The following is a 15,914-nucleotide window of genomic DNA, read 5'->3' on the forward strand; positions in this document are numbered from 1 at the left end:
ATCAGACAGTCTTGAAAACAATCTGTTAGGATTAGGAACAGGTAAAATGTGAAGATAAAGCAGCAATAAGCACTTTTTTGTGTTTGACTTATTTTTTAATAAGGACTAAAGGGACTGAAGTCTAAATTATCTTTAGTCTTTCTTGTTAAATATATTTTCAAAGTTTCAGCTTATGAGATCTAAATTTAGTTTAAGGGATCCTGAAAAATCACTCACAGGATTGAATCATTTTTGTTTCTGTTTACAGCTCACAGAAGATATGTGAGACTGGATCATGCTGGTGTCCTCACATGTCGAAACCCTTAGTGGGGTTAAATAGTGTGCATCACATTTTGTTACTGACTATATTTCAATTGATCATAATCATGTGTAATTTCTCTGTGTAGCTCTTTGTTTTCCAAGTGCAAACACAACATCAATTGCAAGTCATGGGAGAGTTTGATAACTCCCTTTCCTTTGAATGGGAAATCCCTGTAAACTGCACCTTTTGGGAGGAAATTCAAATGCCACCTGCTGATTAGCAAGGCATCCAGAGCTGGGATTATTTCTACTGCTAGTGCACATTTACACTTGCCTCTGTGCACATAACATTTTATTCTGAACAGGGATGAAATGATTAGAAATGAGGGAGAACATAGGGTGAGAGTGACACTGATTCTATGTGCCCTGTTTGAGAGCAGGTGCTCTCGAGAATGCAAATATATAAAAATGCAAAGCATTCAGTTCCACCCATGTGTACCCAAAATGATGTTATGACACATAGGCTATGTCTAGACTGGCATGATTTTCCGCAAATGCTTTTAATGGAAAAGTTTTTCCATTAAAAGCATTTGCTGAAAAGAGCATCTAGATTGGCACGGACGCTTTTCTGCAAAAGCACTTTTGCGGAAAAGCGTCTGTGCCAATCTAGAAGCGGTTTTGCGCAAGAAAGCCCCGATCGCCATTTTCACCATTGGAGCTTTTTTGCGCAAAACAGTTTTCAGCTGTCTACACTGGCTCTTTTGTGCAAAAGCATTTCTGGAAAAGGGCTTTTGCCCAAATGGGTACGTCAAAGCATTTGCGCAAGAAGCACTGATTTTGGACAGTAGAACGTCAGTGCTTTTGTGCAAAATCAAGAGGCCAGTCTAGACACAGCCATATAGTTTTAACCAGTCCTCTCTAAGAGACCAGTATGGAACTGGCTGTGTCCTGGAGGACAATTGTTTTGTTATCATGTCTTGACTTATGGAAAATATTTACTCTGAAAATGTTCATGACTCTCTTAGCTAAGAAGTTCTTATCCTTCTAGTAATATAGTTGAGATATTGATTCTTCTTTTTGTGAAGCGACCATTGACTCAAGGTTTATGTCCTTTAACTTCCTGAGATAGACAGGCAGCAATGAGCCCTGTCAGGACCCTCAGAAGGAATGCACTCTCAAACTCTGTTAGCAAGCAGCTTGCATTTTCTCCTCCCTCATGCCACTCCCCTTGTGTAACACCAGCACAGCAACTGATTCCGCCTCCCGGTTCCTTCCAGATGCATTTTTTTAATTAGTGAAACTTTACCCTGCTAAGATTCACTTTCCTATCTATCTTTGAGGCTCCTGACTCTGAGCTCTGGAGTGGATCAAGGAAAAGGAAAACTCTCTGAAATACAGGAAGGCGGCTTTAAGAAGGTACTTTTCTTTTCTTTAAAAGGCGATCCTTCTGCAGCCTAGTAATCTCTCACTGGCTGATAGCCTAGTTGAACGGCATGGTGGGTGCTGCAGCCCTTTCTTTCACTGTCACTTCTGCTGTTGCTGTGCTATGATGAACAATTTATGCCGAGAGGCAGACTTCGTCACCAGAGCAGGGATGGGCAAGAGGCGGCTAGTGGGCCAGATCCGGCCTGCGGGCGCCCGGCTAACACGCTCATTAGAGAGAAGCTGCAGCCACTTTAAACAGCAGGCTGCTAATTGCTGTGCAGTCTGGGCAGTTTCCGGCCAATAGGAGCTGAGAAATTTTGCTGAAGGCAGGGGCAGCGAATGAAGCCTCCTCACCCCCCCCCCCACCTTTCCCCGCCCTCCCTGTGTTGAAGCAGAACCACGTGGAACAGCCCGCCCAGCACATAGGCAGGGATCCCGTCTCAGCTTCCGGGAGAGCGGCTGGCTGAGAGGCACCTAGGTAAGCATCTCCCAGCCAGAGCCTGCTCTGGAACCCCACCCCATCTATTCCCCCAACTGCTTGGCCCAAGCCACCGCCCAAACCCTCCGTAGCCCTTTCCCCTGGTCACAACTCCCTTCTAGACCCTGCATCCCCTTCTGCACCCTTCCCCCAGCTAGATTCCTGTCCTGCACCCATAACCCTGCCTGCACCCTGCACCCTAAGTACCTGCCCCAGGTCATAGCCCCCTCCAAACTCCCTCTCAGACCCCACACCTACTCTTGCACCCCAGTCCACTGTCCCAAGCACTCCACCCACCCTCCCAGATCTTGAATCCCCCCCCCCCTTGACCACTTACCAAAAAAATGGAGTGATCCCTCCTCCCCCACCCCCCGCCCGCCCGCCCGCCATTAAAAATTATTGACCAGCCCTGATTTAGTGAGTGGTGACTTGTCTTGATTGATTGTTATAATTCCACTGCATTTTAAAGGGGGGAAACCCCCAATTCCTCCTCTGCATACCAAGCCCTCATCATCCTGATTTTCCCTCCTAAGTCTCCTGCCTCACTAGTGCTGAAATTGGGTAATTTGCTAAGGGAGGGAGTAGTCCTAATGAGGAAAGTCCTTGTAGTGTCAAACTAGGGTATTGCAAGGAGAACATGTCTGGGGAATGCTAGAGGGGACTCCATCCTGTGACAGTCACACTTCCCCAGTAGAGTGGGTTTGCGTTCTGAGCTCTTGGTGGTAGCTTAAGATCTCTTGAAAATACCTGCCACTTGGTGCATTCCTGAGCAAAAATATTAAAGGCAGAGATAGTTCAGCAGTCCCTGCCCAACCCCAAGCTTTGCTTCCCAAGCCCAATGAGACTCTTCTTTAACCCCAGGGAACATTAAAAGGCCATCTCTGTCTCTGAACTGGTCAGTGTCCTGTCAGTGTTAGCACTCACCGCTGGCCCCAGTTTGCAACTGCTATGGATTCCATGCAGCATTGCTGCACTTGGCCCATAAAAAGCTTGAGATCAGTTTTGCATAAACACGTGTATTCTTGTAGACCAGTGGTCCCCAACCATTTGAGGTTGCCGGGCGCCAGGGGTGTGTGGCTGCTCGGGTGCCGGGATGGGGGAACACTTGTGTGCCCGGAGCCGGCGCTCTTCGCCCCCCCCCAAGCGCCGCGTGCCCGAGGCCGGCGCCTCCCCCCCCCAAGCGCCGTGCGCCCAGAGCACGGGCGGCCAATCCGCGGCGCTCCCGGGGCCGGCGCTCACCGTGCGCCATGTGCCCGGGGCTGGCTCCGGCATCATGCATGCGCCATGTGCCCGGGGCCAGGCCAGCCCCAAGCACTTGGCGGGCGCACACAAATGCCCCTGCGGGTGCCATGGTGCCCGTGGGCACCGTGTTGGGGACCATGGTTGTAGACTTTTTGAGGAGACAGTATTGTTTAATTTCTCCATAATCAGATCCAGACTGGTTAATTAAAGAAAAAGAAAAAGACCACCAAACTTCACTGTGGTTCTATGACTCATTGGCTTTGGAATACCCCCAGGAGAAATACTGGAGTGTTTTGTTAGAAATTATTAAATTAATTTGTTGAGTCAAAAAGGCTTAGGAAATTATAGTAAGAGAGATGCTGTGGAGGCAACTGCAAGAAATGGGTATATAACTCCTTCTGCCTGATCCAAAGCTCAGTTATGTCAGTGAAAGTTTTCCCACTAATTCCAATGGGCTTTGAATAAAGCCCCTGTAGAAATTACCATTTTTCAGCTGACTAAAACCTAGGAAAATAGCTGCTTACTAGTAGTTCTGGAATAAAGAAGAGGGTGGTTTAGGACTTTGGCCGGGTGACTCAGCTCCCACTTTCTGACTGCTGGAAACCATTCCCAGAGTCTGCCCACAGAGTTGGGTCACAATCTCATCCTTAAGCCTGAAACTGTTAAAGGGGTAGACAGTCACTTCAGGAGCCTGGTGGCTCTGGGGAGGGGTCATGGAACTCACATGAATTAGCGAGATCAGAGGGAATGTGTTCAAGCACAAGTGACTGACAGTAGACTGGGGCAATGCAGGAAGAATGAAGCAGAATAAGAGGATTTTTGGGACTGACATTCAGTTTCAGAAGATATGTGGAGTTTGCGGGGTTCCAAGTCTTTGTTCTCTGTGGAACAAGTCAATCAACACCTTTTCCTCCCTTGCACATGTATGCACGCACACACTCATGTTAAAATAAAATAAAATAAATGTAGTCTGTTGGTATTTACACCCAACCCCAAAGAATAAAAAGTGTGAACTAAGCAATGGTCTATACTTTAAATTGGTATTTTAATCTCTCCAGCCCTATCTGCTGGGTGATTGAGAAAATTGCCTGTGCTTTTAAAACTGATTTTCCAAGGTACGAAAACTACCCACCAGAAAATCTAGTAATTAAAGCTTGAAGTGTACATTTCAAGAAGGCATGGGATTTGGGTGAAGAGGATTGTTAGGTTTTTGGTGGTTTTGGTTTTGGTTTTTGCAGCAGTTATGAATGCAGTGATACTTTTGAAAAGCTCAGGAGCAGTTTTTCTTGTTTATGTGTTTAACCAGTTTTGGAAAAAAAAACCCTAATCTCAGTAAAATATACAGTCTACAAAATGTTAAATGAATATTTTATTTTTGTTGTTTGTTTTTGGCCTGGAACATAGTTCCTTTTTACTCCATAAATGGAAGTTTTAATTCTGTTCTCTCTTTCTTTAATAAGACAACAATTGGGCTTGAATTTCAAACTATGGGTTTGATATTTCCAGAGTCAACAGTGCATGCACTTCAAAATCCTGCAATGTTTTCCTGTTGAGCAATCAAAATTAGTGACCTAAGTTACAAAGTGAAGTAGAGACTGCATGCAGCACATTAGTCCATAAATAGCATTCTAGATTAGATGAAATCATGTCCTTAAATACTCTGATGAAAATTCACTGACTTAAGTAGGGTTGCATAAGTGGAAGTGAATACAGAGTTTGACCCTATGAACAGAGAGATGTCCTTTGGCCCACAAAGCCTTGAACTGTATACACATTGACCCTTGAACTGATACTGTTTTACTTAATTATTTCTGTTAAATTTTATCTTAACTTTCCATATGTAGGTATTTGTTAGGACACCTATGCCATGCTATAACAACAGGGCTGGCCCAACCATATAAGCAAACTAGGTGGTCATGTAGGGTGCCAGGCTTTAAGGGGCACCTAATTAGACAGAAGTGATTTTTTTCTCTATTTAAAAAATAGATTTATATATTATCTCTCATAAACAAAAGTATCAAATATTGTATTTGTAAAACAGTGAATGATTGCCATGTCAGAAGTTGTGGTGCATAGCTGTGTACGTGAATACAGTTAAACTGTGTCACAGCATAACTTCAAAAGAGTGCCACTTGGGTTTGCTGCCTAGGGCAGTGTCTGGGAATTCAGTTATTCTCAGTACTGTCGCCCAGTGTTGGCCAGTCATACAGTTGAGTTGGTGTTGCTTGCCACTTCGTGAAGCCTGGTCAGCAACCCCAAACAGCTGTTTTGCTGTGTTACAAGGTGTGATCCCAAAGACACTGTGCCCTCAAAGAATTTATATTGTGTTGGTAAGAGGTTTTTATAAGATTGTAAAATCAGAATCATAAGTACTTGTAAGATTAAGATTGTGTATTTATTGTAGACTACAGGCAGTCCCCGGGTTACATGGATCCGACTTACATCGGATCCCTACTTACAAACAGGGTGAGGCAACCCCGCACTAGCTGCTTCCCCCCAGCAGGCCAGGGAGACGTGAAGCTAGCGCCTTCCCCTCCCCCCCCCCCCAGCAGACCAGGGAGACACGGAGTGGCTTTTCTCAGCAGACACCTCAGCTTGAGAATAAAGGACTGAGGGAAGTGAGGTGTGGGAGAATAAAACTGAGCTCTGGAGAAATGTTTGGCTAGAGTTTCCCCTACAATATGTACCTGTTCCGACTTACATACAAATTCAACTTAAGAACAAACCTACAGTCCCTATCTTGTACGTAACCTGGGGACTGCCTGTATTACTATTAAAGAAATAGTAAAGCTCTGATTTTCGAACACCTGACTCCTAATGTTTACAAATACCACTTAACATATACATTCATTTCCATTCTAATTGCAATACAAATATTTATTTTTACACTTTTCATTTTGAATGACAAAGGTAAAATTTCATTCTAGACATCTAATTCTTCTCTATATTGAATATGAGGGGGTAAAGTCATAGTTCACTGAGGGTGCCAAAAACTTTTGGTATCGTCCTGGTATAACAGCAACCATTGCTTCCAAACTGGACTATCCTCTGACTAGTGTAGCAACAGTTTTTCACAATAAATAGACAGGAAACTTTGGACATGACTTTGCTGTCTCTTTCTACCGTAACTGGGAAAGTGAAGTAAAACCCAGCTGAACTGTTGTTTAAAACATGGAAGGGGGCAGGAACTACTAAGGGAAACACTGATTTTGTTTCCTTTTCTAGGGCATGGAAGAGCAAGAGCTGCCTTATGTGTTGATAGACACTATAGGAGGGACACATGGAGTGTACGAGGACCATGTAGACTTTCTGAGGAAACATTTTAATCTTATTACCATGAAGCAATTTCTTGAAAACAAAAGTCATCTGAGTGAAAAGATCAAAGCTATTTATATGTGGTGGTACAAACCAGTTGCTAACCAGGAGCTTCTCTCTAGTTTGCCTAACTTAAAGGTGATTGCAACTGGTGGGGCAGGAGTGGATCATTTGGACTTGAAACTGATCTCCAGCTTTGGAGTGAAAGTCGCCAACACTCCTTTTGCTGTTTCCAATGCCACAGCAGATCTGGGGATGGCTTTAATGTTGGCATCTGCAAGGAGAATAGTGGAAGGTAACCATTTAATGTTTCTAAGTAAAGGTCAGCATTTCAAATTAGACCATGTTAAAGTGTATGTTGATGCTAAGGTAAAAATATAAATACACAAAATCAAGAAAAGGGGAATGTGATGTTTGGGAGTGGTACTACTCTTTTCTATACATCCCAGAATTCTGTTACTGTCCAAAAAATGGGTAACCAAGACTTACTGGCAGGGAGCCAGGAGAACCAATGGGAAGCAAGTGTTGAGATTTGAACTGAAAGAGAATATGCCTGCTGCAGTTCTTTTGTGAGAGTTTAAACCAGGAGCTCAGGGGAAAAGTTAAATTGAACCAGGCACAAATATCCATGCCTAGGAAAGGACTGGACCTTGAAGCTACCATACAGGTATGTAAGTGATAGGGAATGTTTAATTAAACACTAAGTTATTTTCTGTATTTTGTAATTTGGTTAAATTCCTCTGCTGAGTCCATCTGCCCTTCTCCCCTCCCACACACACTGTGATTAACTCAGTCCCAGGAAAGTAATTCTTTGTGCTTTAATCTGTTTTTTCTCAGTTGCTTTATAACACCTAGCAACCAAGATTGTTTTACCATGTATATTTTTTGTTTTGTTAATAAAATTACCTTTTTAAAGAATATGATTTGATTCCTGTGTTCTGGAAGGTAATAGACATTCTGTATATGCATGCCTAAGACTGAGAAGTCAACTATCAAAGATTACAGTTTGTTTTGTTCAAGCTCCGTGGGACAAAGGATCTTGGGATACCCCATGGGAAGAAGTTCCCAAGTGAATCTTCCTGGGTTGAAAAATAGACGTGTGGGGGGTTTTTTTGTTTTTTTTTCACTTGGGTAATGGTCTTGGGTGGTATGCTGCCAGGGAATCTGTGACCTTGGGGAGTTTTAAGCAGAAGCCTATGGAAGGTATCTTTAAAGTCTCTTGCAGGCCCACATCTTCTGCACTCAAAGTGCCAGAGTGGGGAACAGCCTTGACAGGGAAAAGTGACAATAAATATCTCATGGTAACATTAGCTTGCCCATGTGGCACATCATTTCCAAACTAAAATGTCAGTACAATAGATATGCCTCCCCAGATACTTCTAGTTTTAGAGCTTCCCTTCTTTACCCTGGGTCATAAACAGCACCTCAAACTATTTCTTCCCTCTGCTCCTGTTTTTCCAGGCCCAACAAGAGAGAGCACTGTACTCTGCCTGTTTTAGGCTGATGCAAAACCTTCAATCCCATCTCCATACCTCATCTCTCTGCCTGCAGTATGTGTGGGAAACACAATGGCAGCCAGGTGTCCTGCAGCCTCCAGAGGCCTGGAGGAGATCTGACCCCCACTAAAAGCCGCCCACCTGGGGATGGTACTGCCACTTGTGGCACATCAACTCCATTATCTAGTCTTTACTGTAGTTGGCATAGCTATAGCATTATTAGTGGGACCTCTCTCCATTACTCCTAGGCTATGTGTACACTGCAGGCTTCTTGTGGAGAGTCTATACTGCACACGTGTTCTTGTGCAAGTAAATTTACAGTAAAGCATTGGAACAGAGGGCTTCTTGTGCGGGAGTTATTCCTCTTCCCACAAGGAATAAGCCCTCTTGCGCAAAGAGGCAGTGTGCATGGGCAACAGGGGTTTCTTGCGCAAGAAACCGCTATAGCTAAAATGGCCATCAAAGATTTCTTGTACAAGAGAGCATCCACACTGCTGTGGATGCTCTTGCGCAAAAGCACATGGCAGCATGGACGCACTCTTGTGCAAGAACTCTTGCGCAAAACAGTTCTTACGCAAGAAGCCTGCAGAGTAGACATAGCCCTAGTGACAAGCCATCCCAAGATGGTTGAAGGGCTGACAATGTTTACTGCTGCCAGAGCCACAGAAGTCGAGAGCAGGTTTGTGATGGAAATAAAACGGAAGTTAAGAGTCTCATCTTATTACCCATTCTCTCACAAGAGGAGCGGGGTAGGAAAGGTGAAGGGGAAATTTACTGCAATGAGCAAGAAATCACATCAAGAGGTTTGGTTGCCAGTGTCAATATTAACCATCACGTTTGATTAAAAGATGAAGTAAATATTGGTGCTCCATTGCCTTGTTGGCTTGTGATCCAATTAAAATTGATGAGTAGCTGAATGCCTGACAGTGTTCCATTCCTTATGTCAGGGCTACTCTACACGTGGCCTATGGGCCACATGCGGCCCGCGGCCCATTTGTTTGTGGCCCGTGGTGCAGTTTGGCTTTATGCAGGACTCAACACGCGGCCTGCGGGTGAGAGCCCAAACAAAAAAGTACCGTATATACTCGAGTATAAGCCGAGTTTTTCAGCACAGTTTTTGTGCTGAAAAATGCCCCCCTCGGCTTATACTCGAGTCAGCATCTCGAGAACTGAGGCGGGCAAAGCCTCAGAGGCGCGGGACCCCCCCGCGGCTGCGGCTTCAGTCCGGGAGCCTGTGGTCTGCTGGGGACGGTCCCCAGCAGACCACAGGCTCCCAGATTGAAGCCGCAGCAGCAGCGGTTCCCCGCGCCTCTGAGGCTTTGCCAGAGCAAAGCCTCAGAGGCGCGGGGAACCGCCGCTGCTGCCGCTTCAATCTGGGTGCCTGTGGTCTGCTGGGGACCGTCCCCAGCAGACCACAGGCTCCCGGACTGAAGCCGCAGCCGTGGGGGGTCCCGCGCCTCTGAGGCTTTGCTCTGGCAAAGCCTCAGAAGCGCGGGAACCCGCCCGGTGCCCCTGGTCTGCTGGAGACGGTCTCCAGCAGACCAGGGGCACCGGAGCAGCTTTCGCCCCGACTTCCGGGGCTAGACCCGGTATCTATCTTCATTTTTTACATTTACCAGTAGCTGCCTCATTTCCTACCCTAGGCTTATACTCGAGTCAATACTTTTTCCCAGTTTTTTGGGGTAAAATTAGGTGCCTCGGCTTATATTCGGGTCGACTTATACTCGAGTATATACGGTAATCAATACAATGGTATTTTGTTGATATGCGTTTTAGTAGTTACATTCCTGGACTGTCATTGTTCATTAAAAGTGCTGCTGTCATATGGGTGGAAATCAGGTGAGTATTGGATTTTATTTATATCTATAGAACTGACTTAAAGCGTGTTATGTAGTCTTGTCTTAATCTTTGTATTCATGCCCATCAGTGTGAAAGAAATAATCTATTTGAATATATATTTGCATGTATATGCAATCACACTTAAGTTGCAGCCCTTGGCATGTACTGTATCATTTTGGCCCCCAGAGCTTCCAAAGTTGAGTAGCCCTTCCTTACATGCTATTTTCCTTTTTTTTTTTTAAAAAGGTTGTCAGATTGCAGTTTCCCCAAACTCTGAATATTTTGCTGGTGACTGGCTGGGAGATGAAGTCACTGGGGCTACTCTTGGTATCATTGGAATGGGCAGGATTGGGTATAAGGTGGCCCAAAGGGCCAAAGCTTTTGAAATGAAAATTCTTTATCACAACAGGAACCAAAGGTAAAAATATCTGATTACACAATTAATTTTCTAACTGGGAACTAAATATGAAGATGACTTGTAGCTGTCATTGTCTCAAACTTGTTCACCGCATCTTAGTTTCAGATTGATGAATTAGATATATAATGGTGTGATACCTGCAGCATTATTCTTAAATGACTTATTATTATTGCTATTCTATTTTTAAATTATGAAATACTTAGAACTGCCCTGAGGTTTGTTTTAAAATGTGCAGAAAATATTGGAAATTTGCCTACAATACCAGTGGTTGTATACATCATACTTGTCCTCTTTATAGTGTGGACCGCATCATAAAAGATAGCCAAATCAAAGAGTATTCCTGAAGCAGTAGCCCCAAACAGATGTAGCTTAACTAGCTCCTTCACCTCCTCTTAGAAGCAGCTGAATATGAAAAGTGTTGCACCATGTGAACTGCCAGCTCTGTGCAGACCAAAACTAGTTCACAGACCACAGAATAATTTAACTCCTGGCATCATGTCTACTGCCATGTTACCGACACAGAAAGCAAGTGAAAATCATGCGGTGTTGGGAGGGAATCCATGTTGGAACCAGAAAGCGTGATCATATACATCATTATTTTTACACTTTAATATCCAGGCCCCATTATGGTAGGCCCTATACAAACATATAGTAAATATATCCTAGCTTTACCAAGAAGTTTGGACCATAGACCTCAGATAGATCAACTACTGATGCTCTGAGGCTAACATCCTTTGCTCTGGATCAAGTACAGATTCCACTATTTTAGTTACAGAAAATCCCACAAGGAGGAATAACAGTCTACTCAATATATTTAATATTTATTCTCATTTATATTCGTTCTCTCTGCTCTTGTTCCCTGACTCCTTTGGCACTTCAAACTGCGTTGTTCTGCTTCATGGCACCAGCATTTCTCATTAAGGAGCCCACCAATAGGTTCCCCTCCATTCTCCTTTTTGTGCCACTATTACATGTACAGGCAGTCCCCGGGTTACGTACAAGATAGGGACTGTAGGTTGGTTCTTAAGTTGAATCTCTATGTAAGTCGGAACTGGCGTCAGCCGCTGCTGAAACTGATCAGTTTCAACCGCAGCTGAATCTGGGCGCCAGTTCTGACTTATATACAGATTCAACTTAAGAAACCCAGGCGTCCCCAAGTCAGCTGCTGCTGAAACTGTTCAGTGGCTGATTCCAGGAAGCCTGGGGCAGAGCAACTCTGCCTCAGGCTTCCTGTAGTCAGCCGCTGGTCAGTTTCAGCAGCGGCTGACTTGGGGACGCCTGGGGCAGAGCAGCTGGGGTGCTGCTGGGTTGGTCCGGAGCGGCGCTGCGGGACCAACCCGGCAGCCCCCAGCTGCTCTACCCCAGGGGTAGGCAAGAAAAGCCTGGTCTGCTGGGGAGAGGGCACTAGCTGCACCTCCCCCCCCCCCCAACAGACCAGGGAGACGGGGGTGGCAGGACCGCCCAAGTCCTCCACGGCTTTGCTCCATCTCCCTGGTCTGCTGACCTGGGAGACGCGGAGCAAAGCCGCAGAGCACGCGGGCAGCGGGACAGTCCAGGCGCGCCGCGGCTGTCCCACTGCTGGCGTGCTCCGAGGCTTTGCTCCCCATCTCCCTGGTCTGCTGGTCGGGAGACGGGGAGCAAAGCCGCGGAGCACGCCCGCAAGGGGACAGCTCAAGCGTGCCCGAGCTGTCCCGCTGTGGGCGTGCTCCAAGGCTTTGCTCCCTGTCTCCCTGCAGACCAGGGAGACGGGGAGCAGCTTTTCTCGCCCTGGAGGACAGGGGCGGCAGACCGCGGCGCATCTGGGCGTCCCGCCGCTCCTGTCCTCCGGGGCGAGAAAAGCCCCGTTCGTAACTGCGGATCTGACAGATGTCATTATTCCCCTTTATTCGGCTCTGGTGAGGCCACATCTGGAGTATTGTGTCCAGTTCTGGGCCCCCCACTACAAAAAGGATGTGGACGCATTGGAGAGGGTCCAGCAGAGGGCAACCAAAATGAATAGGGAGCTAGACCATATGACACATGAGGAGAGGCTGAGGGACTTGGGTCTGTTTAGTCTGCAGAAGCGAAGAGTGAGGGGAGATTTGATAGCAGATATCTCTGGAGATATTTAAGAACAGGTTAGATAGACATCTGTCAGGGATGGTGTAGACGGAGCTTGATCCTGCCTTGAGGGCGGGGGGCTGGACTCGATGACCTCTCGAGGTCCCTTCCAGTCCTATTATTCTATGATTCTATGATTCCTGAAGGGAGGTTCCAAAGAGGATGGAGAGAGGCTGTTCTCAGTAGTGACAGATGGCAGAACAAGGAGTAATGGTCTCAAGCTGTGATGGGAGAGGTCCAGGTTGGATGTTAGGAAAAACTATTTCACTAGGAGGGTGGTGAAGCACTGGAATGTATTACCTAGGGAAGTAGTGGAGTCTCCATCCCAAGAAGTGTTTGACAAAGCCATGGCTGGGTTGATTTAGTTGGAATTGGTCCTGCCTAGAGCAGGGGGCTGGACTTGATGACCTTCTTCTGAGGTCTCTCAGTTCTATGATTCTATGATAAATAGGAAGACACTTGACTTTCCAATCGGCAGCGGATGCAGTATTAATCGTATCTGCACAGTGTTTCTGATGCTTCCTCCTGGAAAGCAGATGCCCTTCAAATACAGGCCTCCTGCATGGCCACATGCACTGAATTGTGAACAAGTAACTAACCAACCAAATCTCAGGATGTGGCAGCCAGGGAGTGAGAGGGTGAAATCCATTTCTGTAATAGGAATTTGAACCTCCTCTAATATTTTCTACTTACAAATGCAGTTGAATTTTGTTTTCTTTCAGAAAGGAGGAAGAGGAGAAGGCTGTTGGTGCCATTTATTGTAAAAAGATAGACGACTTGCTCCTGCAGTCAGATTTTGTGATGCTGTGTGTGAACCTGATGCCTCAGACAGAAAAACTGATTGGGAAGAAGGAGTTAGAAATGATGAAACCCACTGCTACCCTCATTAACATCAGCAGAGGTAGGGTGCAGAATAACTGATTACAAACCGCAATGCAATTTACCTTAGGTGGAAGAGTCTCTAGAAAAAATCAACTTCTGATACTAGTGCCTACATTGGAATTTTCATGGGAACTTTGATTGCAGGATGGTCAAGAATCTAAAAGTTTGTGCACCTGATTCAGCAAAACACTTACGTGTATGCATAAGTTTAAAATGTGAGGAAGCCTATTAAACTTTAGAGGCTGCTCCCATGCTTAAAATTAAGTACTGTACATGTTGTTTAAAAGCTTTTCTAAATAAGTATTGGATTGATTCAAGTATCTAAAATTTTGCAGATACTCAAATGCTCTCTTGAATCAGGGTCAATTGCAGGAGATTGTCTCCCATTAGTTTAGGGTGATAGGTTACAGTAGCAAATTAAACTCTCTTGTTGCCTTTATGCAAAAAGGAAAAAGTAGTCCCTTCCCCTGCCCCTTCACAACAAGGGTAGGCAGTATTAAAAACCCCACTGCAGATAGTCCATGTTGATTTCCCAGCATTCTGGTGCCAGACAGGCAAAACTTAGGATATGGCTTCTATATGGAGGACATTTTAAAAATCCAGATCAGCAGTATTTTATAATAAAACCCTTAGTTATACATTTCTGGTTAAATGTAAGACTTCACACTCATGATTAAAGAGTTGGAAATCCATTTTCATCTTAAAATTATTGCAGAGGCATTTTTTTCTTGAGTTAGTGGAGATGGCAATAAGAATATTTTTGTTCTGACCCAAGGTCTAGTAGTTGATCAGGATGCATTGGTGGAAGCACTTCAAAATGGAGTTATTAAGGCTGCTGCTTTGGATGTGACCTACCCTGAACCTCTGCCAAGGTAAAAAAAAAAAAAACAATTGAAAATTAAATTGCGTGATTACATATTTAAAATAACTGTATGCATGTGATTATATGAATAAGGATAATTGCATCATGTTTTATATCTGTATATATTTCCATAGTAATCTGAGACTGAGGCCTTAAGTGCTCAATCATGCAGTCCTTAGACAAATACAACTCACACTGACTTCTTTGGGAGTTTTGCTGATACAAACTGTATGCAATTACTTGAATTCCATTCTGAATATGCTGGAATCAAGCGATTATTTCAAATCATATTAACACTCTTGTTTGTTTTCCCCTCATATCTTTTATAATAAAAAGAATAAATAAAGTAACTCTGAACTACATCTCCATTTTTTTCTTCTCCCTAGGCACCATCCTTTGTTAACATTAAAAAACATTATTATATCATGTCACCTTGGAAGTGCTACTACCCATACTCGTCGCCGCATGATGAAGAATGCAGTTGAAAACATACTGGCTGCTCTTAATGGTCTCCCCGTCCCTAATGAAGTTATTCCCTAAATTGACTTGCATTTGGCAAAGCTTAATGCTCCTGATGATAAAAATAAATTGTAACTTGACGCATATTTACTCTAATTATTTCATTAGAGTCAAGACACAATGTATAAGTAACAGGTTAAGTTTACATTTATTTTTAATTAATCAACAAATTCTGCCTCAAAAATTAGTGTTTGAATGAGCAAAAATGAAGGAACAGGCTGATCTACTTTTGTTGTGCTTTATTTTGATTGCATCCTTAAAGTTGTTCTGCAGCACTGTGCTCCAACAGAGAAATGAAAAGATCAATAAAATGACACTATTCTAGAGCCTTTTTTCTGATTAACTACATTCCAAAGCAAAATGTAGACTATATAATAAACGGCCAGACTGAATGTTCCTCATAGGTTCTAATAAGGGACGGCACTTATGATGTGCCACCTGAGGAGTAGTTCAGTTTCTCCCTTGCTACAACAACAGTTTCCTTTCTGCAGTGGTTGAGCTCTGCTGTTTGATGCGTGGAAGGAAGTGTGGGAATGGGATTGCCAGGTTTCCGGTTTTGAACCAGACAGTCCAATATTTGAGCTTTCTGCTCAGGAAACAAATTGAGAAAATATAAATGTCTGGTATTTTCTAAATAAGATGTAAAGTAGATTGTGAGGTAATGTCAAGTGTGTCTGGTATTTTTGTTGAAACCTTCTGGCACCCCTATGCAGGAAAGGCTTTCCATATTTCACATACCTTCTCCCCATCAAGCTGTAGGGCACTGCAAATCCCTGGATATCCACAGCTCTCTTTTGTGGCTATGAATACAAATGCTATACCTGTGCAAGGCTCACTCCTTGACTGCTATGCTGATGGATAAACAGACCCACAGTGCCTACTTCCCTTGACTCAGAGTATCTGCACTAAGGAATAAGGGGCATTTTATGGCCATGTTCCCCTTTATGCCTATGCATGTGTATAAGAAAAGTGACAGATTGATCCTGCACTTTCTAAATCTAATTAGTTCAACAGGAATGCAGCCAGCTCTGGGGGAGGGGGGGAGATCTAGGTTCACACTGCCCCAGTGCTCAGCAGGCTAGGTCTCTCCAGGGCTAT

At 44.5% G+C, this 15,914-nt stretch overlaps 1 protein-coding gene across 2 annotated transcripts; it reads left to right on the top strand.

Annotated features, from left to right (window-relative positions):
- Positions 1 to 1,507: 1,507 nt before the first annotated feature.
- LOC149525313 (uncharacterized) lies at positions 1,508 to 15,142 on the top strand. Of its 2 annotated transcripts, none has more exons than XM_089776354.1 (6): positions 1,508 to 1,656; positions 6,611 to 6,995; positions 10,282 to 10,453; positions 13,276 to 13,454; positions 14,211 to 14,307; positions 14,684 to 15,142. In XM_089776354.1, exons 2-6 carry the CDS (start codon positions 6,614 to 6,616, stop codon positions 14,835 to 14,837), a joined length of 984 nt encoding a protein of 327 aa, XP_089632480.1. In that variant the 5' UTR covers positions 1,508 to 1,656; positions 6,611 to 6,613; the 3' UTR covers positions 14,838 to 15,142. The 2 variants fall into 2 exon arrangements, with proteins under 2 accessions (XP_089632480.1, XP_089632479.1); XM_089776353.1 differs by lacking the exon at positions 1,508 to 1,656 and adding an exon at positions 1,993 to 2,143.
- Positions 15,143 to 15,914: the final 772 nt, after the last annotated feature.

The sequence above is a fragment of the Pelodiscus sinensis genome, chromosome 2 (assembly GCF_052426305.1).
Source record: "Pelodiscus sinensis isolate ZL-2025 chromosome 2, ASM5242630v1, whole genome shotgun sequence".
In the NCBI taxonomy this organism is placed as follows: Eukaryota; Metazoa; Chordata; order Testudines; family Trionychidae; genus Pelodiscus; species Pelodiscus sinensis.

Excerpts from the sequence above, each read along its gene's own strand:
- LOC149525313 (XM_089776354.1), top strand. The coding sequence starts at position 6,614 with ATGGAAGAGCAAGAGCTGCCTTATGTGTTGATAGACACTATAGGAGGG. Across the intron at positions 13,455-14,210 it reads CCTCATTAACATCAGCAGAG|GTCTAGTAGTTGATCAGGAT; the intron begins GTAGGGTGCAGA and ends TTCTGACCCAAG. Across the intron at positions 14,308-14,683 it reads TACCCTGAACCTCTGCCAAG|GCACCATCCTTTGTTAACAT; the intron begins GTAAAAAAAAAA and ends TCTTCTCCCTAG.